At 40.2% G+C, this 25,205-nt stretch overlaps 1 protein-coding gene across 4 annotated transcripts in view; it reads left to right on the forward strand.

Annotated features, from left to right (window-relative positions):
* The window catches only part of ZZEF1 (zinc finger ZZ-type and EF-hand domain containing 1), a 59,441-nt gene that overhangs the window by 17,475 nt on the left and 16,761 nt on the right, over positions 1–25,205 (forward strand). Inside the window, exons 13-41 of one of the 4 annotated variants that reach the window (XM_059866214.1) lie at positions 217–432; positions 928–1,028; positions 1,365–1,534; positions 2,295–2,428; positions 2,725–2,795; positions 3,245–3,359; positions 3,971–4,130; positions 5,064–5,185; positions 5,270–5,380; positions 6,016–6,182; positions 6,743–6,824; positions 7,417–7,618; positions 9,876–10,024; positions 10,799–11,039; positions 12,552–12,631; positions 13,492–13,585; positions 14,139–14,655; positions 15,286–15,450; positions 16,105–16,224; positions 17,095–17,256; positions 17,949–18,078; positions 18,328–18,466; positions 19,502–19,667; positions 20,141–20,403; positions 21,365–21,525; positions 22,068–22,215; positions 22,770–22,909; positions 23,336–23,613; positions 24,698–24,872. In XM_059866214.1, coding sequence (XP_059722197.1) covers positions 217–432; positions 928–1,028; positions 1,365–1,534; positions 2,295–2,428; positions 2,725–2,795; positions 3,245–3,359; positions 3,971–4,130; positions 5,064–5,185; positions 5,270–5,380; positions 6,016–6,182; positions 6,743–6,824; positions 7,417–7,618; positions 9,876–10,024; positions 10,799–11,039; positions 12,552–12,631; positions 13,492–13,585; positions 14,139–14,655; positions 15,286–15,450; positions 16,105–16,224; positions 17,095–17,256; positions 17,949–18,078; positions 18,328–18,466; positions 19,502–19,667; positions 20,141–20,403; positions 21,365–21,525; positions 22,068–22,215; positions 22,770–22,909; positions 23,336–23,613; positions 24,698–24,872 — 4,779 coding nt within the window. Of the gene's footprint in view, positions 1–216; positions 433–927; positions 1,029–1,364; positions 1,535–2,294; positions 2,429–2,724; positions 2,796–3,244; positions 3,360–3,970; positions 4,131–5,063; positions 5,186–5,269; positions 5,381–6,015; positions 6,183–6,742; positions 6,825–7,416; positions 7,619–9,875; positions 10,025–10,798; positions 11,040–12,551; positions 12,632–13,491; positions 13,586–14,138; positions 14,656–15,285; positions 15,451–16,104; positions 16,225–17,094; positions 17,257–17,948; positions 18,079–18,327; positions 18,467–19,501; positions 19,668–20,140; positions 20,404–21,364; positions 21,538–22,067; positions 22,216–22,769; positions 22,910–23,335; positions 23,614–24,697; positions 24,873–25,205 lie in introns of all 4 variants that reach the window. The other 3 variants (XM_059866212.1, XM_059866213.1, XM_059866215.1) reach the window with 3 other exon arrangements.

Here is a 25,205-nt window from a genome sequence, read left to right on the forward strand (position 1 = left end):
AGTAAATGAGATAAGAATTGTTTTTCCTTTCTCTGAGGTTCAGAGAATGTGAATCCCAGAAATATTCTCACTTTTGTCCATGCAGTGAAATGCGCCTACAGCAAGGGTCTAAGGCTTCCCTCTTCAGTCCTCACCTATGTGCACTCATGCCTTTTAAAAGCCCAGTTTGTACCAGCTTTTAAACCCCAATCTTGTGCTATTTTTGTATCCATCCAGTACTTGATGATAAAGTTCTTGTGCACAAGACAAGAGTCAGCAGAACGCCTCGGGGTCCAAGGGCTGAGTGTCCTGGGCTATCTGCGGCCCCTGCGGGACGAGCCCTGCAGGACCATGAGCTGCCTGCAGTGCAGGAGAACTGAGGAGGACACAGTTTGTGGCACAACTCTGCTCCTGAAGACACTTCACTTCATCCAGCAGCTGGCACAGGATCTGGTATTTTTACTTGTTAAGGTTTTTTAAGCTTCTTATTTGTCAGGCTAAAAGGAATAAGGTTGTGCAAACAGCAGTTGTGAATAAGCAAAGAAAAGTTGGGATACTCTTAACAAAGGTTAAAAAGCATGTTGTGGAAAATAATTAGTTATGAAAAGTAGAATTCTGTGTATGTTTTCTGAAGCTTTATTACTTCCAATTAAATTAGATGGAGAGGTGGAGGTTATGAAGTGTTCTGGTAATGGAGAAAAGGGATGGGATTCTAGAAATCCAGAAAGAGGAGAGGATTCTGTGAAGAAGAAGGTTTCAGCATAAACTGTCACATTTAGGCACCAGAATGTCTATGAAAAAACTTAAACTGGAATTCATGTTAGCTGCAAATTTATAGGAAAGATGGCTGTGCTTTTCTTTAAGCCCAGTGCTTAGAGATTTATGTTTTATAAGCATGTTCTGTATAGATTTAACTTTCCAATCCTGCGTTTTCTTTGCCTTTTTAAGGTTCAGCAGAAGGAGAGTGGATTAAAATACAAGTCATTTTTAGATTTCACAGGCCTTGATTTGCAGCTGTTCTGGAAATTTTACAATAAACTGCACCAAAAGTAAGTTTCTTCTTTAGTGTCTGCTGAAGCACTAATCAGTGGTGTGTGTATAAATAAAAGATGCTTTGTTTAGTTACTGCAGTTTGTTCTTCCTAAACTACATCATTTACATAAATAACATTTCCCTACTGCTGCCATATGGACTTTTAACTATGAAGTTATGTAGAAGCTTGAGCTGTAGATTAGTTGAGCTGGTAGCTACACTTCCTTTGGCTATTTCTCTCTACTCAGTGGTTTTTATCTATCTGAAATGGTGATTTTCATAGCAATGCTTATTTGGTGCAAAAGAGCTGCTTTTCTAGTTTTTTCTTCTATTTGTTATGTATCTTCTTACAGCCCAAGGGAAGAATGTATCTTTGCTCAAACACTGCTGTTGCAGCTTCTCCAGAGCTGCTTCTCTGTACTTACTGGAGATAATAAAACTGCTAAACCTCAAGAAACTCCTCAGAGCAAAACAGCTGGTCACACAGAGGCTGCAGAAGAGCTTTATAGACATTTATGTGAAGGTAATTTTTATTCAATCTATATTGCCTGTTTTGTCTATTAAATTTTGGGAAAAGATACTCATTCCTAGAGGCCAAGTCAGGTCCTGTTCCTTTGTTTCTCCTTCAGGTCAGTGTGTGCTAATTAGTCTATCACTAGAAACTTTCCTTGGCCCAAAGAAATGGTTTTGTAGACTTCCTGACAGCGTGGTCTGGAAACAGCTGCAGTAGAAATCTCCTTATGAATGTGTCACCTGCTTGTAGCACCAGGGAATGTGACCCTTTGACTGTAACATTACTGGGATTTATTCATTTCTGATATTGCATATCAGTATGAATGAACTTGTGAGTAGACTGTGAGTTTTACAGGGATACAGGGAAGATTCTGGAGCCAGTGAAGAGAATGGGAATTACACATTAGATTTCATTGGAAGTAGGGTGGCATGCTCTCTATTCAAGTGTAATTTGAAGAGTCTCCTGCAGAAGTGAGCTAGAGGAAAACACTTTATATAGAATCTGTCACATCTTAAAAATTGTATTAGCTTTGATGGATGTCAAGTTATAATCTTCCTAGAATTAATTTACTTGGTGAATAGATATATTCTTTCTTAATATAAATCTCTCTTGCTGTAAGTTAAAAAGTTTCCCCTCTTTTTCTGTGTGTATAATGGGATTGCAAGGGCTTGAAGTTGTGTGGACTAACATTGAATTCAGTTATGCCTCTAACATATTAGATGAGGTATTAATTAGAACTTGTAATTTTGTTTCCTTTTTGTATGAGCAGTAGTGGATATGGGGGACAGTAACTTCATGCCAATGAAAATGCTGAAGGAGGAAGTTAAGAACACCTTACTCAGTGGAGCAGCAGTTTTTTTCCCAGATAGACAGACCAGGCGACACCAGCTCTTCACCATGATGGTAAACATTGAATGAGAAATTGTTTGTTTGGTGCCTGCTTTCTTTATGCAGAAAAGAAATCTGACTTGTTATTCTCAAATAATACATACTTTGTCCCATTCAAGTAAAAGCCTTATTTGTTTTTTCTTTGCCTCTTTTTAGCCTGCCCCTTTTCTCTCTGCAGCTTATCCAAAGAAAGAGGAGCTAACCCTGCCTTTCTTACCAAAAATGAATAATAGAACAAAAAAATTAGAATTCTTTGTCACAGAGGGGGAAAACAGAATATATCATAAAAATAAATCTTTTTCCTTTTCTAGAAAAACATCACAGAGCAAGAACATAAGCAATCTGTACATCTTGCCTTCAGATCCTTGTGTACCCACTTCAGGTGAGGGGTCCTGAAATTGAAAATATTTGTGTGATACCCCACATTTGTTAATAAGTTTCTATTTCATCCTTTTTAGAAATGTTACTTCCCTGAACAATGATTCTCTGAAGTAATCAACTAATGTTGTTTAGAAAGGACATGCTACCAATCAATATTTTAATTAGCTGAATAGCTCTATAAAACACTGGCCAAGGTTGGTGCTGAAATCACAATATATTGCTCTTAGGCTTCTCCTAGGCTGTCTTCCAATTTTTTGAGTAATTGTTTGTCAGTGCTGATGGTTGGTATTGATTTAATTAGTCTGGAGTCATCAGAACACAAACTTTTGATTTTCATTGTAATTATACAACAGGATCTCTACAGATCTGGCACAAAAACTACTAAATTTCTGGTTTGGAACTGTTTGGAACTCCTTGTTGTTGGTTAGTAAGAATATCTTTGTTTTGTAGTGATCAAGATCCAGGTGGACTCTTACTATTACCAGAGAAAGGAGTTTCTGCAAATTTTGACATAAGTGAAGTGTTGTCAGTCATGGACACCCTTCTGCTTGTGGCAGCAAGAGAGGTAACTGGCTTTGCTCCTGCTCCTTTGCCATGAGCTTTGTAGGCACTCAAACACAGGCTGCTTCCATGGATACTGAGGAACAGCTTTCCTGTCCTGGACACAACTGTTCATGGCTGTGCAAGTCTGTAGGATTAGCTTTTCCAGTCAGTTGAGTGTTTTCCTTTAAGCATTAACATTTCATAATAGTAGAGTAGGAAATGAATAATATTTTTCCAGCATGAACAATGTAAGATGTGGTGTTTTTCCATAGCATTGAAAAGACTCTATGGACAGACCCTGGGATCCAGAAGGAATCATTCCATTTTGAGAGGCTGGGATTGGGCATGTCACTAAGGGAGGTGGAAATGGAGGAGGGTTATTTACATATGCAGGAAAACTGTGCTGAGAACATCAAGTGACTCATATGTAGCAGTTCCTATTTAAAGTTGTGATATATCAAAACAAAGCCCATCACTTGCTACAGGGTGTTACATACTGCTTGTCATTTGCATTTCATCTTTTTCTGGGCTGAGTGGGATGATTGTGTCCATCCCAGTTTACTTGGTGCATGCTGTGTGTCATGCTGCAGCAGAGGAGCTCCATTACATTCATGAATGTTCCTTATTTTTCAGTGTGAAATGATGATGCTGGATGTTGCACAGCAGGAGAGTGGCACAGTCTTGTCTTCCTTATTCTGGTCTGTTCAGGGCAGCCTCCTTTCCTGGTGCTATCTGCAGCTTAAAGGCACTGATAATTCAGCCAAGGATCTTGCAGTAGAAATACTTAAAAATTGTAAGTGCTGGGATTGAATACAGAATTAAATATGGGGCAATACAGGACACTTTAAAATGTGATTTTTCAAATTGCAGTGTAATTAGGCATCACCAAAGGTCGCCTGAAGCATACTCAGAACTGTCATAGCAGTTTTAATCTCTCTAGGAAATAATTAGTAGGCATATTAAGCAACTTGGAGTTTTAGCTGTACTGATACTCTTACATTTGGAGAATCTTCAGGAAGCATTTCAGTAAGTTTTGGGGGCCAAATACTGAAAAAAAACCCAAACAACAAATAGTTACAGGCTTTCACTTGAACATTTTAATTTCATTGCATCCCATATTTTGGTAAACTCCTGGGTGGTTATATGTGCTTTCTTGGGTGCTTGTAATAGCAAGAAGTTGGTTAAGCTGGGTACATCTAAGAGGTTTTGTTGGGTTTTTTTGTGGGGGGATTGTTAGATTTTTATAATGCTGCAGCTCAGTGTTGAGTTAATTGGGCCAAATACTTAACAAAAGGTGTAATTTTATGTAAAATTACATCATATTTATGTTATTTGTATACAAATAAATTTGCTGTGTTCCTGTATTACATTTAAAGATGGAGTAAGGCTGTAGTTAAAAATTCCTACCCTCACTTGTTAGTTCAGCTGCATTTCTTAGCAGTGTATGGAGACTGCTGGATACGTGGAGGTTGTTGAAACAATCTTGGAGTGTTGGATGAAATTACTCATCACCCATTTCTTCAGTGATGTTGTTGATAAGCATGACTTGTTTCCACAATAGAAGTATCACAGAAAACTTCTCTGAAGTGTTGGGTGTTGCAGCCTTGGGGCAGCAGATCCTTTCCTGCTGTGTTTGTCCTTGTGCACATCACCATGCACCTAATGAATTGTGGGAGCAAATCCTTAAGGTAGCTATTAAGGATTCTTTTTTTTTTTTTCTCTTCAGATGTGGGCCAGTTCCTGTCAAATATCAGAACAATTTTGCAGTCACTCTTATCTCAATATAGTGGCAAAACAATAGTTGAAAAAATAAGTAGCTCTGTCTTTGCTATGGCAACTCGTCAGCTGGTAAGTGACCTGTGGGATTTTATCCTGTTCCTGGGAGGCATGGCTGTGGGTCTGCCATTTCATGACACCTGTGCTTGCTCCTAGGTCATCTTCTTGTTGGATTTTTGCACTTTAGACATTCCCTACTGTACTCTGCTACAGGGATTCAGCACTTTGATAGAACCACTGAAAAGCCTTTGTAGTGAACCTCATAAGGTAACTAAGGACACAGGCACTATTAAACATTCTGAAACAAAAGCAAAATTGCAAGAAAGAAAACTCAGGTGATTCTATTAGTGAGCATTGGAAAAGAACTAGAAAGCTTCTGAAAGTGTAGGATGTGTAATGAAATGTTGAGTGAAGAATGAGAAACATATCTACTGATATGGCAGAGTGGTCAGAAACTGCAGCTGGAATGAGGGCCTGGAAGGTAGTTAGGAAGGAGGGGGTTCTGTGGGTGAAGAGGAAAACAAATTTAAAATAGTGTATGCTTAACATTTTTGGCTTCACTGCTTGTGGTGATGCAAATAAATCTGTGTGTCTGTAGCACAGATGTTTAAATCTGCATTAGTCATCCAGTGTCTCCTCTTTGTCATGTCTGGAGACTTGGAGTCACTTGTGGGGGAGTCAGTCTCCTCCTCCAGTGGACTGGGTGGGCTTTGCTTTGGGAGTGCTTCCTTATGATTACCAAGGATGTCTTTAGAGCTAATTTCTGTGTAAATCAATGCTGTAGCCTTTTAAATGCCATTTGCAGGCACATCTGGCAACTTAATAGTATAGACACGAGAATCTAGTGTGGAAATTTGGGGTTTTTTTACATTTTTATCTAAGAATGCATTTTTGTTTTACAGACAGACATGGAAAGCTGGCAGCAGGAGCAGCCTGTAGTATTGAGAACCTGGACAATGGAATCACCTCATAACTATGAAAATAATTGCCATGAGGTCTCAGTCTTCCTGTGTCATGGGGCAACTTACTTTGAGGTGGAATTTGATGAAAAATGTGAAACTGAAAGGAGGTAATTTAATCTTGTGCTGTGTTAAATTCCAGTGTCTGTTTGCAGAGGGGGCAATCCATGTTTCAATGTGCACTCCACCCATGCCATTTCAATTTCTTCATTTTCCAGAACAGTGCACAATGTGTATTTTTGAATGACCTTGTGCTGAAAGCTATCTCTCCTGGCAAATTTACAGACATGCTGTTCATATGAATTTTGGTTCCTTTGGCCTTGGTCTGTTTGATTATAATGTTGTGCCCACCACAGTTTGTGCTTGTGCTATTTATTTTGCCCTCATTCTCTTGGTAACACATCAGGCTGCTGCTTAGTTAAAGCATTTGCCAGATGTTAGATTTGGCATCCATTATCAATTCCAAAGCACTGCAGGATGGCAGATCTGTGTTTGCTGGGACTTCTGCATTGAAACATGAAATAAATTCCTTAGCAGTCACATGAAGGTGTAGTTCAGAAAGAAGTGACAGAGTGCACTTATACAGCACTTGTGAAAATCCAGAAGCAAAACCATTCTCCCCCAAAACTTAAAGAGTAAACTTGGAAGTAATGAATTGCAATTTTCACAGGTATGATTACCTGGAGTTTACTGATGCCAGAGGGGCAAAAACTCGTTACGATACAAAGGTTGGCACTGAGAAATGGCCTAAGGTGAGCACCTTTAAAATGATGAACCAGATTATTTAGCCAGTCTTAGGAAGTCCTTATGATTCCTGTGGAAACCTGTTATGTAAAAGGATGTGTGATTTTGTGCATGGGTGTGTTTATTAGGTTCCTTAGGTGGGGGGCAGTATATGGGGAAGAAAATCTGAAATGCTGCAAAAAAAGGAGTGAATAAGTAAAGAATCCCTCTTTGCTCCTGTTATCAAGAGAACAATCAGTTAAAGTGAAAAGGAATAATCATGTTTAACTGCCAATAATACTGGGGTAAAGCTTGCTCTGCCCTTGCAAGTTTTTGTATCATAAGACAAGTGTGGTCCTTTCTGAGGCTGTGCTCTGTCCTCAAATGGGATGCTGCTCTTCTGGTGTTGTGACTTTAAATACAAAATTGCATATTAAGCTCTTGAATAGAAATTTTACCTGCTTAGCACTGTGGGTTTCTCATTGAGATGGTGGGGGAAATTAGATCTGTTATGGCCAGAAGATAGAACTGAAACCCCAGAGTTGCTGAAGGGAATTCATTACCCTGAAACGTTTTCCTGTCATGTACATTTGGCAAAATGACTGTTTTGTTGCTCTGTAGAAAGTGACCTTTAAGGCTGGCCCACGGCTGCAGTTTCTCTTTCACTCTGACAGCAGCAATAATGAGTGGGGCTACAAGTTTTCCGTCACTGCTTACGGCCTCCCAGACGTTGCCGTGTCTTGGGGCTTGGATTTACAGCTGCTTGTCTCCAGGCTGATGGGGCGCTTGGCTTCCCGGAGCATGGCCCTCAAATCCCTGCGAGGTGAGTGCCTCCCACTGCTCCATCCCTGCCCAGGGGAGCTACAGGGGCTTGGTGTTGAGAATCCCCCGTGAAAATGGAGTTCCTTGTGTATTTCCTGCATGTGAATGTGGAGGGCTTGGTGTGTTCCAAGAAGACTTGGTGTGTTCCAAGCCCATGGAAAGCTGGGTGTGTTGCAAGCCCATGGAAGGCTTGGTGTGTTCCAAGCCCATGGAAAGCTTGGTGTGTTCCAAGCCCATGGAAGGCTTGGTGTGTTCCAAGAAGACTTGGTGTGTTCCAAGCCCATGGAAGGCTTGGTGTGTTCCAAGAAGACTTGGTGTGTTCCAAGCCCATGGCAGGCTTGGTGTGTTCCAAGAAGACTTGGTGTGTTCCAAGCCCATGGCAGGCTTGGTGTGTTCCAAGCCCATGGAAGGCTTGGTGTGTTCCAAGCCCATGGAAGGCTTGGTGTGTTCCAAGCCCATGGCAGGCTTGGTGTGTTCCAAGCCCATGGAAAGGCTTGGTGTGTTCCAAGCCCATGGAAGGCTTGGTGTGTTCCAAGCCCATGGAAGGCTTGGTGTGTTCCAAGCCCATGGCAGGCTTGGTGTGTTCCAAACCCATGGCAGGCTTGGTGTGTTCCAAGAAGACTTGGTGTGTTCCAAGCCCATGGGAAGGCCTGGTGTGTTCCAAGCCCATGGAAGGCTTGGTGTGTTCCAAGCCCATGGAAGGCTTGGTGTGTTCCAAACCCATGGGAAGGCTTGGTGTGTTCCAAGCCCATGGGAAGGCTTGGTGTGTTCAAACCCATGGAAGGCTTGGTGTGTTCCAAGCCCATGGAAAGACTTGGTGTATTTCAAGCCCATGGAAGGCTTGGTGTGTTCCAAGCCCATGGAAGGATTGGTGTGTTCCAAGCCTGTGGCAGGCTTGGTGTGTTCCAAGCCCATGGGAAGGCTTGGTGTGTTCCAAGCCTGTGGCAGGCTTGGTGTGTTCCAAGCCCATGGGAAGGCTTGGTGTGTTCAAACCCATGGAAAGGCTTGGTGTGTTCCAAGCCCATGGAAAGGCTTGGTGTGTTCCAAGCCCATGGAAAGGCTTGGTGTGTTCCAAGCCCATGGAAGACTTGGTGTGTTCTAAGCCCATGGAAGGCTTGGTGTGTTCCAAGCCCATGGAAGGCTTGGTGTGTTCAAACCCATGGAAGGCTTGGTGTGTTCCAAACCCATGGGAAGGCTTGGTGTGTTCCAAGCCCATGGGAAGGCTTGGTGTGTTCCAAGCCCATGGAAGGCTTGCTGTGTTCAAACCCATGGAAGGCTTGGTGTGTTCCAAGCCCATGGATGGCTTGCAGTGTTCCAAGTTCCAAGCCCATGGCAGACTTGCAGTGTTGCAAGCCCGTGGAAGACTTGGACACGTGGAAGTAATCCTACTAAGCTAAATTACATTTATGAAGTAGTATGTTCATTATTTTTTTTTTTTCCATTTAAAATTGTCCCCTGGTGCTGTCATTCACCCACATTGGGAGTGTGAATATGGAGCCAGCAAACTGAAAAATTAACAGGGCTTAGGATACAAATGATTCCAAGTTTCACATGAGCATTTGGTATTGAATGAAATTTGAAGTTAAAATTAAGTTTAGCTAGTTCCAGTAGTTAAGTACACTTAAGATTTTGGCATTGAAGATAAGTAAATTAAATTTTAATAAATAATTTTTTTAAAAAATGTTCATTGTTTAATTTAAAAGCAAGAATGCTTCTTTCTAGCTTCCTAAATCTGAATCCATCCACCACTTAGGGGAAATTAAATAAGGCCAAAGAGTTCTTGCTCCAATCAGGTGGTCCATATTTACCTTGGAAAATTAGACAGCTATTTACCTGTGAATTCAGGGAACTAGTTGAAGTGTTTTAGAATATTTTCTTCCTTTTTTAATATAAGCATGTTTATATATAACAAATTAGGTGCTTAGTAGGAGAGATAGTTTTTAAACTCTTCTAAATAAGAAAATTGCTGTAGTTATACAGTGAAAATGTTTGATTTAAAGTCCTTCACTATAAGATATTGATTGCCACTATAAGATGCTGCCATTAATGACAGGGTACATTAGTTTTCTGCACCATGCTAGAAAAATAGAGAACATTGTTAAATTACTTGTTCAGTCTATTTGCATTAATTTTTATTGGGAGTTTGTTGTCAGTTTTTTTTTCCCCTACTGGATGCTTAATGTTTATTATTTTCATTAATCTGTAAAAATGAAGAAAATTATTTAGTAACTGAATGGTCTGTTCTGAATGTCTTGCAGAATTAGGTAGTGAAGCAGACTTGCCTCCTTTGAAAGTAACCTCGGTTCTTAATTCCCCTCTGTGGAAACCTGTCTTCAGGCATCAGCTGTGTCCTGAGGCACTCCCAGGAGCCAGGCAAAACAGTGCCAAGCACCAAGACAAAAACGAGGTACCCACTCCCCCCCTGCTTGTGTTCCCTTGGCATGAAATCCCTGTGGATCACACAGCTTCAGTGGCTCTATGGAGTTGGAATGCCCTTAAGCACACACTGCTGGGCTAACCTTGGGTTGTTTGCGCTGTTGGATTCAAATACTGAGGGGAAAGAAACTGTTGTTCTGTGCCCTTTATTAGTTTCCATTTTCATGGGATCACAAAATGGTTTGGAGAGTGTGGTATTTTCAGGGGCCCCTGTGGCAGGAAGGAAATGGTGAATCTGACTCCATGTTCTTAGAAGGCTAATTTATTATTTTATGATATTATGTTATATAAAAGAATGCTGTACTAAGCTATACTGAAGAATAGAGAAAGGATACTTACAGAAGGCTTAACAAGAAAATAATGAAAACTCAGGACTCCTCCTAGAGTCCTGACACAGCTGGATGGAGATTGGTCATTAAGTCACATGTTGGATAAACAATCTCCAACCACCTTCCAAGGCAGCAGAACACAGGAGAAGCAAATGAGATAATATTGTTTTCCTTTTTCTCTGAGGCTTCTCAGCTTCCCAGGAGAAGAAATCCTGGTGAAGTGATTTTTCCAGGAAATAAGACAGTGACAGGAGAGACTTTAGAAGATCATCTCCTTCACTCCCCACCTTGTGCAGGGATGTGTTTTGTTGGTCACTTTGCTCAGGTGCAGTGGATAAACTGCAGGTTGGCTTAGGATTGCACTGTGTTTTCTCTCAGGCAGTCCTGCAGCTGATGTCTTGTACCTTTCTCTGCAGGCTCGGAGCTCTCCCCACGACGTCTGCCGTAAATTTCTTATCGACTTTGCAAAATCAGATCCTGCCCAGGACTTCAGTGGGCAAAAATCTGAACTTTTCAAAGGACTTACACAGGCATGTAAAAAACAGACCCCAAAGACAGATATAGTTGCTGGTCCTACTGTTGATCAAGCTGTGAACTCAACATTTGCTGCTTTGGTGTATCTCACTCCAGATTTATTTGAGAAGCTTCAAAAATATGGTAACTCTAATATTATTAGATTATCTTAATAATGAAGACTTACAGTTTGTGAAAGGCTCTCTTACAGCTGAGTTTATAACATTTAAAAATCAGTTCAGTGGGGCAATTTAAAGAAGATGTTCTGTAGAAAGGTATCATTTAGGCAGACTAGGTAAGCTTTCTCTCTAGTGTGTTTGTTTTTTTATCAACATATATTTTTGTCTTCAGGGCACTGGCAAAATAATAATCATCAGAAGTTCTTATTCTGTAGAGCTGTACCTAAAGAGGATAGTGATGTCCTCTGGGGCTTTAATTCAGAACAGTGTGGCTCCAGTTATTAGAGGTTCTTGGATCATTTTCTACATTGTACCTTTTCTAAAAAGCCAGCAGCAACTTCTGTTATTAACTGTTGGGGTTGGAGGAGGTGTGAATTATCTCCCAAAATACCATTCTGTGGAAATCAGCTCTGCCATCCGCAGAATTTTTTTTTTTTTTCCAATAGAAGATAATGTTTTGCTATTAACTTACTGGCCATTGTAATACCATTTATGTATTTTTCAGTAGGTAAAATGAACAACTTTTTGACTTACAGCATCCTTCCATTAAATTTATTGATATGTTTGAAGTATTGGATAATAAGATGTTACTTGGTTTTGAAGGATTTCATTTTAGGTTTTCACTTTTTGTCATAATTTTGACACTAAACATTTTACATTTTCATAGAATGATTGAGCTATTTTTTGAGCTGTGAAGTTATGAGTAAAAATGACTGACACAAAGACTGATCTGATGACTAATGTGGTTACTGCCTTTAGTCATTTTGTCTGTGTCTGACAATTGAGCTAATTTTCTGAGTGACATTGAAAAACTGGACAAATATTAATGAGTGTTTGAGAAATCCATCCCACTGTTCTGTCAGTGACTTCATCTGCTGGTCCTGCTGGGGCAGGCTAATTTCAGGACTCATGTTCACCTGTGCTGTGGGAAATTTGGAGAAGGGATGCTGAAAAGAATACAGGAGAAAAATTAGAAAGGGAGAATGAAAAAGAGACTGAATAAGAATGTCTTTTTCTCCATAGTCATTGTCAGAGCAGTTTGAATAAAAACTGATTTGTCAAGTTTTTAATGGTCTTCAAAGTCCATTCCAGAAATTCATAGTGTAAAACAGCAGAGAAAACAATTACATCTATAGAGCTTTAAGTTACTGCTAAGCATTTGTTGATTTTTCTGATGTTTGCATCAGTGTTATTGCATGCATGGGGAGGATTTTATTTTCCATGACTTCAGGCATCAATTTTGGGAAGAGATGAGAAAGATACTCGTAAATTAACTCTGTAAATAAATCAGTCAAGGTGCAGTTTGTGTGTTTAGGACATATGAAAGTTGGCAGGTTTATTCTCTATTTTTCTTACAGGTATAATTCCAGCTATTGACTAAGAGATGAAGGGGAGGCTGTAGCATAATTTTAGTTTAGCAGTTGTATAAAAATGGAGCTGTAAATAAACAGGACTCTCTTCTTTCTTTCATTTCCAGTCAACAGTGGAGGCAAGGTGCCTTTGAGTGATGAGTTTGCACAAGTATATTCCCTGGCTGATTCCATTAGAATATGGATGGTAAGAACACTCAGGAGGGTCTCTATTAATGTAATTTACAGTACTTTACAATGCAATGTTAAGGAGTAGGGTGGAACAGTTTTTCCTTCAGTTATTCTCCATCAACTCTTTTCACTTGGAAAGAATGTATGTTAACTTCAAAACTTTGGACTTAAATGTTTAATTGCATCCTTACACTCCTTTCCTTTCTTCAGCCCCAGATGTGTCATCATGGGTAGTTAGGACTGAATTTGCCTGAAAATCAATTAAATTTGTGTTATGTTTCAGCAAGAACTTATGTTGTAAATTAGAAAGATTCTTACATTGCAGTTGGAGTTCTTTTGAGGTATATCACAGAAAGAAGTATCATAGACATCAATCCATTGCCTTGTGACTTTCTTCCTCCTCTTTTCTGCCCAAGTTCCTGGCAGGCTCATGTCCTAGAGTTACAATGGGTGCAGATGCATGTTTTAAAAGAGTAATTGCCTTTACCCATTGCATGGCAGGTGATGTTTGCATCTGACAGAGCTTGCTGGGGGGGTGACATATTTTTGGAGGACTTTAGGTGTCTGTATTTTCCTGAGTGCTGAGGGTAAATGAGAAACCTTCTTTTCCTTGGAGGACTGGTGCACATCAAAGACAGGGAATGGTCTCAGCCTACAAAGCTTGAGCAGCTCAGGGTGAGGCTGTTACTGCTCTGACAGTTCAGGTGCTGCTCCTTTAGGCTCTTGGGTGGTTTGCTCTGCAAAATTGGGAATAGTAACTACAGTCATCTATTCCTGGGATTAAATTCCTTTCAATCATTAGAGTCTTCATCCTGCCTTGTTATATAGAGGCCCACAGAGAGTCATATTTTAACTATGTTAACGTCCTGTCTGCAGTTGGAAATGAAACAGAAAGCCCTGATGGGGAGGGGAAATGATGCTGAGGAGAAGCAGAACACAGAAGCAAGTGAGGTGAACCCAGAAACTCTTGGTGAGTGTTGCCATGTATGTGTGAGCATTCCAGGTAGCTTAGGGAAGCATTATAAACCTGAAGGCATTATATTTGCTGTGAAAGGTAAGTTAGCAACTGGGGTTAGTTTTTCTTACCTTAAGAGATAACCTAGTGTACATTGGATTAATTATCTGGGATTGTGTTCTGCTATTCTTTGCAGAAAACAGAAAGTTCTGCAGAGAGTGACCTTTTACTCAGGTCATTTGGTTCTGAACTTACATTTATCTGTTTTTGTAGATACTTCTTACCACATTTAACTGATGTTAGAACAGCAGCTGATTGTTATTAGAACAAAATGTGTTCTCACTGACTTCTGTACTTCACATGGTTCAGTGTGATTATTCAGATTTAGCATTTGGAAATCTGAACTTAAGCAACCCATAGCATCATGATCAATAAAACAAGAAAACCAGTATTTTCTAGCTGTCTCAACTGAGAAGAAATAAGATAAATCACTTTCTTCCTAAGCATAAGACAGCAGATTTGATGTTTTATTGTTGTGATTTTAACTCTTCTAATCTTTATGCTGCAGCAAAACTCTGTGTGCAGAAGAGCCTTTTGTTACTGAACTTTTTGCCCATAAGAGCAAAGACAAAAGATTCTGCCTCAGAGAGTTTGGAAGCCCAAGACATGGATGATCCCCAGCAGTTTGTGAGTGATCAATGCCAAAGACAAGGATCTGCTGTGGACATGGACTTCCAGGCAGCCCCGTCGGTGTCGTCCAGTGCAGGAATTCACCCTGTTTCAAAAGAGGGGGCTCAAGCATCACAGTCTGATCTGAAAGTTAAACAAATTCCAGACCTCCACCCAGCAGAAGCTGCATCTGCTTTTCATAGTAAGCCTGTTGAGAATACAGTTTCACAGCAAGAAGATGTGTCATCTCCTCCTTCCACTCCTACCCGCAAGTCTCAGCTGGGCCGTGGGAGACTGAGGCTGCTGTCCTTCAGGTCAATGGAAGAGCCAAGAGCTGTGCCTACTGTGAAGGAAAAATACCCTATTTTGAAGAGCATTTTAGACTTTATTAAGGATCAATCACTTTCACATGAAAGGTAAGCAAATTGAGAATGTTATAACTGATAATATATAGAAGCTTGTCTTCACACCTCTTCAGGTGGAATAAAATATTTTAGCAGCAAGATAATATGGCAGAATATTTTGTATACAAACAGTTGTCAGACTCATGTATCAAACTTCAGTTATTCACAAGGATGTAGGGACTCAGAGAGTACTATTTAATTTCATTTGCTTCTATCACATAGAACAGAATGTAAAAAAGCAGTCACTTGGCAATTTATTGTCTTGCTTCCTTAGATGTGTTTGCTGAGGCATTTTGCTTTTTGTCTGCAAAAGCAAAGCCATGGTATATCACTATTACCAATCCTGGTACCAAATAGAGACAAGTTGCATCTCTCATTAAATTACCTGGTATTGTGAAAACATAAATCAAAAGAGAGATTTCCAATTCTCAGCTTGTCTGTTCTGGGCTCTAGGACATGGAGTGGTGCAGGAAGAGCTGGATTCTGTTTGAAGCTTTATTACTTGCTCCAACTAATACACTGAAATACAGCTGGAAGTTCACATACAAAGCAATTGTGTCAAGCACTTCTTGAATGGTTCTTTTATTTCAGTTGTTTTAAGCACAGGATTTTGAAGTTTTCACTGATATTTTTTGTTTTCAGTGTTTTAAAGGTTCTTGCTTTGAGAAAATCCCAAGGGCAGAGTATTTTGGAAGTGCTCAAGACCATCCGCCAGTGCCTGGACTCTCTTGGGCAGCCACACTGCTTTCACCCACCCTGTGTACTTTTTCTCCTAGAACTTCTAGCCTGTCAGAAAGATTTTACAAAGTAAGTAATTATTTAGGCAAATCTCAGCCATGTGATTGACTGTCTTAGTTCTTGTGTTCCTCCAGCATGTATGACAAGAGTAGAAAGTTTTGCTTTTTAATGCATGTGGATGATAAAAATATGACTTGAGGTTAGTTTTCAGGCTAGTAGGCATATCTTGTGTTCTTCATTTAAAAAAAAAAAACCAAACAAAAATTAATAATTATTTTCAAGTGGGACTTAGTTGCACAGCTGTTCATGCCATGAACATGTTTAGCTCTGATTTCTATGTTGTGTCTGGCCAGTGCTGTCACAATTCTGTCTCTTGGCTTCTCACTTGTCAGGAGCTTTCTGTGGTCATCTTGCAATGCACTGATTTCCTTTAAGATCTTGATTAGATTTTCATAAAGCAACTGTTTAATTTAAAGGAATGTTCTCTTCTTGGTGCTATAAGAATATTCTCTTTGCCTGCTCCATTTCTTCACATCTGATTCCTGGTACAGGATTCTTTCATTTTTGTTTGAAACTTCTAGACTGCATTTTTAAATAAAACTAACATCCTTCCCACTTGTGGAGAGGGGTAAAAAAGGGCCTGTTTGAAAAATTTGCACAAATCATGCTACCTAAAATATCACAATGAATACTAGGCTACTAAAATAACTCTTTAATTTGCAGCTACTTTGGAAACTTGGAAGGCTGTGGTGCTGAGCTACACAAAGAGATTAGAGAGTCCTACTACCAGCTTGTTTTGTTCCTGGTAAATTCTGTGAAGGGATTCAGTACAATTAATGACAGGTACAGTACATTGTTTACTTTATTTATGTGATTTTTTTTTTCATTCCTCCACACCTCCTCCTTTGTAATTTGTTATTTATCATTTAATGCCTTCATTAATTTTGTTTGCACTTTCCATTATTTACAGTACTAAATGAGTAGCCTTGATCTTGTGATCAAAAATGCCAAGTTGGCTTTTTATTACTAAAGGAAAAAAGGAAAGCACAAAAACTTACTAGTGTTAAAAACTTGACTCACTGCATTTTGTAGTTACAATTCTGCAGTGTGTCTCTGTAGTAAAATACTAGAGATAGCAAATTTATCATGGAATACTTGGGCAAGGGTAATACCACAAGAAACATGGCAATTCTGCAGCCATGCTTTATTGTTAAAACTCATGTTTTGGCATCACTCTGGTTAGAATTTGGAGGATTTATAGCCAGGTGTCCGAGAGAAATGAGAATTTAATGGCTATAATGGCAGTCTCTCTGACAGTAACTTTCAAGTCCTTTGTTCAGTTTCAAGTGAAAATGTCAAAAAGGTTTCAAACAGAAGAAATTCCTGCAAATGCCAATAAAGTGTTGTACTGTACAGAAGAGACAAACCCTCTTGCTAATGCTCAGACAACACCATTGGCTTGATCTTAACTGAATCCAGAAGGAAAACTGTCTTTCTTTCAAATTCCATAGTCTGTACTTGCTAAATTGTGTAAGTTGAATACTTTGGTAAACCTGAGTTCCTGCCAGAGTTACTTTAATGCATAGGAAAGCCTGAAAATCAGGGTGTAGGGGTTTTTCTACCCTTCCTCTCCACACACAGTTTCAACTCTAGGTCTTTCAGCTTTAGGTCAGCTTTAGAGCTGTCATGTTAATGTCTTTTGTTTTTATTTAGGTCTTTGCTTCCTGCCTTATCCTGTGTGCAGACAGCTCTCCTGCACCTCCTGGATATGAGCTGGGAGCCCAGTGATCTTTCCTTCTTTGTTGAGATCCAGCTGCCCCATCTCCTCATGACAACATCACAGGAGAACATCAGTATCCATGACAGTGTCATTTGGTGAGTCAGGAGGAATGCAGCTTTCACATGCTGCTAAATACTGATTCCATTTGACCCAGGAGGGTTCCTGAACTTCGTGCTGGAACAAGCAGTAAGGGTACTATTAACAAGTATGGCATAATTCTGGTCAGTAGCCAAGGGCTTATCTGAAGTATTTCAATTTTTTTTTTTGTTGTATTCAGCAAAAAAATTTCAATATTTCAATGTTGAAGTTTTAGTATTTCAGTAGTTTTTGCAAAAACGATTGGAATGTAATGTTTAACCTGGTTACTACTGGAACACTTTGCTTGTTTAGCAGTGTAGCAGGAGGTATATAATACTCTTTATGGCCTTGATGAATGTCAAATGCTTCTAACACCTTCATGTGGCAATTTTATAATAGTTGTACTTGCACATGAGCAAATGTGAAGGCCAGAAAAATTTAAAACATCTGATCTGATAGCAAAAGCTGTTCTATCAGAGTAGATTTTTCTGATTTTTTGCATTATGGTCCCCATATATTTTTAAGAACATGTCACAGAAGCAAGAAGCAAATGTCTGTATGGTCATTTATTAACTGAGTGAATGGGATTTCTCACAATTCTGTTTTTATTAGCATGCCATAGCACTTTGTTCTTCATTAAAAAGTAAAGCTTTATTAAAGGGAAGCCTGATAGCATTCAAACTTAATTTTAAGCTTGCTTTTCTTTTAGTCAGTGGAGTGAAGAAGATGAAATTGCAGACTACAAGCAAAACTGTGAATGGATGGATGAATGTCAGGATGTAATGTTTGAGACCTGGTATGAAAAGATAGCTCAAGCTGACCCAGAGAAGCAGAGAAAGGTGACCTCATGTTTTGTATATTTACCTGCAGAAGGGATAAATAAGAGACCTTTAAAAGCCTAAAGGGCAGAAAAGAATCTGGTTTATTATAATTTTTTATTAGCTGGATCTCTGTAGACTTTCAAGAATGTGAAATGATTAAAATATCCCGATTCATTTTTGGCTGGGAAAATGTTCTGCTTCATGTCTGAAGCTTTCTCAAAGTCAGAAAATAATCCTCAAGTCAGTTGTTTTGGTTTATTGCTGTAGATGCACATGTTTGTTGCTCGTTACTGTGACCTGTTAAACGTAGACATTTCCTGTGATGGCTGTGATGAAATCGCGCCGTGGCATCGCTACCGCTGTCTGCAGTGCAACGACATGGATCTGTGCAAAACCTGTTTCCTTGGTAAGAACCACCAAATGACCCCTCAAACCCCTCCATTTGAAGGCAAAACAGTATCTTGGAAATTATTGTCTTGGTTGGAAAAGGCAGGTGTCTGCTAAGGAAGGCAGGAGCCTGCCTTGAAATGGAAATTGTAAATGCCCTCCCTCTGAATTGTTGGAATTTTGAAATTAAAGGGCTCTCAGGCAGAGATATGGGAGTAGGAATAACAGCTCTTTAGTAGGGAAGAAAATAAAAATAGAAAAATGCAGTAATACAAAACAGCCCTGACAGAGTCAGAATAGATCTGACACCCTGTGTGTCAGGGAGGTGGCACAGTCCCATCCCAGGGTGTCTCAGGGTGGTGGCACAGTCCCATCCCAGGGTGTCTCAGGGTGGTGGCACAGTCCCATCCCAGGGTGGCTCAGGGTGGTGGCACAGTCCCATCCCAGGGGGGCTCAGGGTGGTGGCACAGTCCCATCCCAGGGGGGCTCAGCCCTCCTGCAGTGCCAGCTGTGGTTCTGCTGGAGCAGGGATCCTGCACAAGGGGGGAGTTTTCCTCTGCAGCTCCAGGGCTGCTGGAGATGGGCCTGCTCTCCTCTGGGAATGCAGGGCAGGAGAAAGCTGCTCCTCTGGGAATGCAGTGGCCAAAGGCTGCTGTGCTGTTCCCAAGCTCAGATTGGATCCAGGTAGGAATGCTTGGCTCCTCCCCTGGGCGGAGCATCTCCCCATGGGATGATGGAATTTGATCAGCCCTGCAGGGACACTCAGTGGCCATGGACAGCAGAGATCTCCTGGAGGGAGGATGGGCTGTGGGAGAGATAAAGAAAACTGCTCCATGAACAGCAGAGAACTGCCCCAGCTCTGACAGATGGGAATAAATTACACACCCACACTCACATCTTGCAACCCAGGACAATTAGACACAAAATAAAGTCAAACACTTTTCTCCTGGGTTCCTTACAAATGTTTAACTGTTCTTTCCCTGGTATGAATGTGAACTTGAGATTAGGAAAGGTCCTTTGTCAAAAAGATTTACAGGGAAGTCTTTCTTTCCAGGTGGAGTTAAACCTGAAGGACATGAGGATGACCATGAAATGGTGAATATGGAATATGCCTGTGATCACTGCCAAGGAGTTATCATAGGTCGGAGAATGAACTGCAACGTTTGTGATGACTTTGACCTTTGCTATGGATGCTATCATGCAAAGAAATACTCTGACAGGTATTAAAAATGTGATATGCTTTCCCCCTGTGGCAGAAAAACAGTATTTAGTAGCTAAATACAATCATTCTCATGGTGCTTCCTATAAAGCTGTGTCTGACATCAGAACATCTCCTTGGTGTCCTTTGGGGAAACAAAGATAGGACCAGTTTGGCAAAAATGTCTGGAAACCTGCCCCAGCCTGTGAAGTCACTTGGTAGCAATTGTTTTTTGGATGTGGTTAGGAAAGCTGCAGAAGGAGTTACCAGTCCTGTATGACAGGATAGAAGAGACAATCCCTGCTGTGGAAAGCAACAATTTTCAGTGCTTGACACCAGAGGTCATAAAAACCAGGTCCACAGTTTGAACCTCTGGAATGTGTTGGGTTTTAAGTGTTTTCCTCTGAAGGTGTTTTGTGTTGACTGACTGACTGACTATGTTGGTTAGCAGAAGACCAAAAGCTGCATTCCTAAATGTGTCCCTTGTCCTTGCAGCCACCTGCCCACCCACAGCATCACGGTGTACCCCATGGTGACCATCCGCATCAGCGACCGCCAGCGCCTCATCCAGCCCTACGTCCACAACTACTCCTGGCTGCTCTTTGCTGCCCTGACCCTCTACAGTGCAGATCTGGCAAATGGGGAGGAAGTAGAAGGAGAGAAACTGGATCCCCAGGTCCTCAGTCATGCCAGAGTGCTGCAGCATCAGTGCATTCAGCTCATTGGGGACTGCCTGATGAAAGCGCAGCACGGAAAAGGTGAGTCAGCTCCTCGTGCTCTGAACAATGCTTTCTACAAGTGTCACAAATGTCTGTGTAACTGCCTTGAAAGTTTCCAAAGGAAAGGGGAAGCTACTGTGTACTTCACTGAGAATAACTGTTTATGTAGAAGGCAAATGTAGAACAAGTGTCGTTCAGGGTCGTTGGAACATGGAAAATAGAGTGCTTGAGAAAACTAATTTTATGCTAACATAAACATTGGACACAACTTGGCAAGTCTCTAGTTGTTTTTTTTTCCATCTTAGCTGTTGTAAAGGGATCAGTCAATGCAGCTTCATGTTCTTTTAGTAATGTATCACTGACAGCTGAAGGACAGCAAATAACTTGGTGGAAAAAGTTTTTTTTTCTGCATTTCATGGGAAGAGATTTTAAACTGTGTGGTATAAATTTCTGGCAATGGTGTTTGTTTGTCTGGAAATGGGGGTTTCTGTGAACAAAAACCTACCACAGAAAATAGGGTTGTACAATAGGGACCTATTTTGAATATATCAAAAGTTTTAGACTAAAATTTAAATAAGTTTGCTGGTAGTTTTTGGGAGCAGCTCTAATACAACTGAAATACCTCCACCACTAATTAATCTGTTACTCATTAATTAATCTGTTTACAATATGCAGTTCTGGTGTGGAAGTGGTCAAAAGATTGAAAAATAAGACAAATGTCATTTGCTATTCATAATTTACACTCTACTGTTTTCTTAAATTAAGATCTCTACCCCAATGGCCTCTTTGATGTGGAAGATGTCACCATCTGTCCATCATTAGTATTCAATGGAACTACATAATTATATGAGCTTGATAGAAAATATGTTTTTGATAAAGTTAATGTTCAAAAGAATTGTGTGAGAAGTTTGCAGTTCTCTTTTAAAGTGTTTAAGTTCTGCTTTTTGTCTGTCTTGCCACTCAACAGCTAAATAACTTTCATAACTTCTTTCGCTCCCAGGACTGAAGAATTTAGCTCTCCTCTGCATGTTACCAGAAGATGAGTCCATCTCAGAGAATGACACTGTTTCAGGCAGTCCTCCCACAGACAGTGCTCCAAAAAGTCATCCTGGGGATAGAGCAGGGAAGGGAAGAGATGAGAAACGCAGCCCAGGCTCTTTGGTGCGTCGCAGTGTAAGTAGCTGTTATCTCCAGAACCCCTGATATCACACTTGTGGTCTGATATTAAACATCTTCAGGTCCTTAAACACCCTGTTCTGCATGTGGGACTGAAATAAGGGATAGTAATGATTTCACTGGTAGGTAAAAATTGGGGGGAAAGGGGACAGTTGTTTTTTTCATTCAGTCTGGCTGATCAAAAACTTCTTGTTCTGAACTGATTTTCACAAAAGTGTTGCAGGAGAGGGACATATCTTCTTTGTGAAAGGGCTGTCATTTCCCCTGGTTGTTAGCACAGTTTTATACAGTGTTTAGAACCATTACAGTGTAATAATTTTATGCAGGAAGATATGAGCAAAATAAAAGAACGTAATTTAATTGTATGGAAACTTAAGACATGAATGCATCAAGAAATTCTTCAGTAGAAGGTTTTGATACTCAAAGAAAAATGTTTGTCAAGTGCAGATGACTGAATTCTTTCCATGCTTGTTCCTGCAGGTATTACATTTTGTTTTAATCTTTTAGTACTTCTGTTTTATTTTTAGGGGAAAGGAGATACTCACAAGGAAATCCAGTCTCCTGCAGAAGATAAAGTAGGAAAACAAGAAACTGAAATCAAAGCTGTCTCTGCAAAGAAAGCTGTTGTGAGACAAGAGTCAGACTTGTCTGTGGATGGCAACGTTCCTGCAACAGGTAAAACATCATTTCTCATTTTCCCTGAGAAATATCTACTCATCTGCAAACAAACAGTTGTCCTTTTTATTCCTAATCCAGTTGTGCATATTTTCAAATGTCTGTGTCTGCTTTGTGAAAACCTGCCAGACATTGCTTTGAACAAATGCCTTGCAGTCTGTTTAAAGGAGTCTGGAAATCAGAGTTGATTGCCACAAGTATTTATCCATGTATGGAGATAACAGTCCTTCTTGGTCTAACACAACACTTGTGTGTTCTGATGCACTTGGAAGCAGAAAATAAGTGTCTTATCCTGTTAAAGATTGGGATTGTAAGAATTTTGAAAGTTAAATGGATCTGTCTAGCACTGTCCTATATATGTTTTACTAGATGCTATAAATTTCTTTACCTTCTGTTTCCATACACTTTTATAAGACTTTTTTTTCAAATTGTAATAATTCTTTTTTATAATTTCTATTTATTTTTAGATTTGGATTATAAAAATTAAGCTATCACTTATTTCTTTTATTTTTAATGTCACTTAGGGGATTTTCTTATTTTTTTTATTTACAAAGCAGGTGACTCTGTCTCAGAGGATTCAACCCCAAAACCAACAGAGAAGGTTTTAATACCTAGCCAGGAACAAGTTTTTGCTGAATGCTCTCAGAAGAGGATTTTGGGGCTGCTGGCAGCTATGTTACCACCTTTCAAATCAGTTAGTTCTTTTTACTTCCATCTGGGTTTTTTTCTATGTGCACAAATAAGATGAATAAAATTCACTGGAATTAAATGTGGGCTATGGACCCATGTTGTTGACATGTTCTGAAATGTGAATTAGAATATCTTCAGACATTGGCAGCACTAAGGAATGTAAGGGCTTGTTCCTGGGTGGGGGGAGAGGGAAGGGAATTTTAATGTGTCTGTGAAGTACAGTCTTAAGTGTTTAGCAGAGTTTAAATCTTCAGTTTAGCTTCTCATGTCAGGTCACACTAACAGGCCAATAACCCAAGTAGGAATGTAGTTTCTCATTCCTTCTGTCCCATTTGAAAGACCTTCAGAACAGAAGATTCTGCATGTGCTGACTTTGACTAAAAATCTTGTTTTCTTTCCCTGCCTCACTGAGATTTTTCCCTCTCCACAGGGCTCCACAATGTCTCTGATCAACCTGGAACAAATACTTCCACTGATGTTTCATGTTGTAATCTCAAATGCTGGCCACCTGAATGAAACTTACCATTTAACCTTGGGACTCCTGGGCCAGTTAATCCTCAGGCTTATGCCTGCAGAAGTGGATGCTGCTGTGACTAAAATCCTTTCAGCCAAACATAATTTGTTTGTACCAGGAGATGGGTCTACAGTGCCAGAAGGATGGAAGACAACTCATCTTCTGTTCAGTCTGGGAGCTGTGTGTTTAGACAGGTGCTTCTTACCTTTACCCAATCAGTTAATCTCTGCTGAACAGTAATTTTTTTTCATGTATGTCTTGTTCATAGGGGCTTTTTAATAGAAAGGTAATTAAACCTGTACCCTGGTCATGGAAGGGGCTTAGCATCTGCAGCCTTTGTGGCAGTGGGAATTTTAATTTCTCTCCAGAAGAAGGCTGGCTGCTGAAGAGTGGCCTGATTTCCTGTGCTTACCTACACAGCATGTCAGGGAGGAGGAAGTGAGGTTTGGAAACTACAAGAAAAGCCAAAAATGCAGTCCTTTACTTTTTGTGTGACATTCATTCTCTCCCATTGTTCCAAATCTCTTGTGTAACCTGGGAAAGGAGGAGGGTGTGTCACCAGTGCTGACTCCTGGATCTGGCCCTTCTATGTAAGAGTACTTGAGAGAGGTTTCTTATAGTAAAATTGCACTGGAAACAGCAGGGAGGGACAGATTTGGAAGATCCAGAGAAAGTTCTCAAGCATTCTGAGATTAATGTCAGGCCTGTTAAATATGACCCTTTTTTTTTTTTTTTTTTTTTTTTTTTGTAGCTGTGTTTTACAGGCAGGGTTCATAAACAAATAGAAAAGCATATGAAATTATTTTCATAATTTTTAAATTTATGAAAAGCACACAAAATTTAAGAATATCCAGAGCATAAGCTGAGGGAAAGGATTTTTCTCAAAAACTAGCTTAAGTGTAAGAGACCAGTCCCTGCAGGTTTTTTGTGTGATCCAGAGAGTGAGCAGGTGGTTACATACATGGGAAATACACCTCTTGCTGCCATGCAAACAGAAACTTCTGAGTTCTAAACTAAAATTCAGAGTTAACAGTGGCAATGATCAGGCACACTTTGATGTGGGACTGTGGACCCTCTCAAAAAGCAGAATAAGATTTATGCTCTATAGAAAACAAAGCAGAATTCATGTGTCAGCTGGCATGAAAGCTTTGAGTAGTTGAAAAAACAGTTCTGTGACAATTGGGAAGCTGCAGCTGTGGCAGATTACCAGTGATGGGCTGTCTGGAGGAGGAGAGTCTGCAGTCAGCCCTGCTAAAGCAGCCTGCTCTTGCTTTGCAGCCGTGTGGGGCTGGACTGGGCGAGCTCCATGGCAGACATCCTCCGGGCCCTGAACTCCTCTGCACAGTGGCACCACGTCATTGCTGCCTTCACTGACCACTGCATTAAGCAGCTGCCCTTCCAGCTAAAGCACACCAACATCTTCACTTTGTTAGTGCTGGTTGGCTTTCCTGAGGTAAGTGGTTAAAGCTTTTAGGTATCTCTAAATACTACAGATGCCATCAATTGGAGACAGCCTTTATAAACTCTCAAAACCTGATGTGTGTGGTATTTGCTGGGGTGCCCCGTGGCAGGAAGGAATGAATCTCAGAAGGCTAATTTATTATTTTAGGATGTTATATTATATTAAAGAATGCTATACTAAAACTAGACTAAAGAATAGAGAAAGGATACTTACAGAAGGCTTAACAAGATAATGAAAACTCGTGGTTCTCTCCTCAGAGTCTGACACAGCTTGGCCCTGTTTGGTCATTAAGTCAAAGCAATTCTCGTGTTGGATAAACAGTCT

Source organism: Haemorhous mexicanus, chromosome 22 (assembly GCF_027477595.1).
Source record: "Haemorhous mexicanus isolate bHaeMex1 chromosome 22, bHaeMex1.pri, whole genome shotgun sequence".
In the NCBI taxonomy this organism is placed as follows: Eukaryota; Metazoa; Chordata; class Aves; order Passeriformes; family Fringillidae; genus Haemorhous; species Haemorhous mexicanus.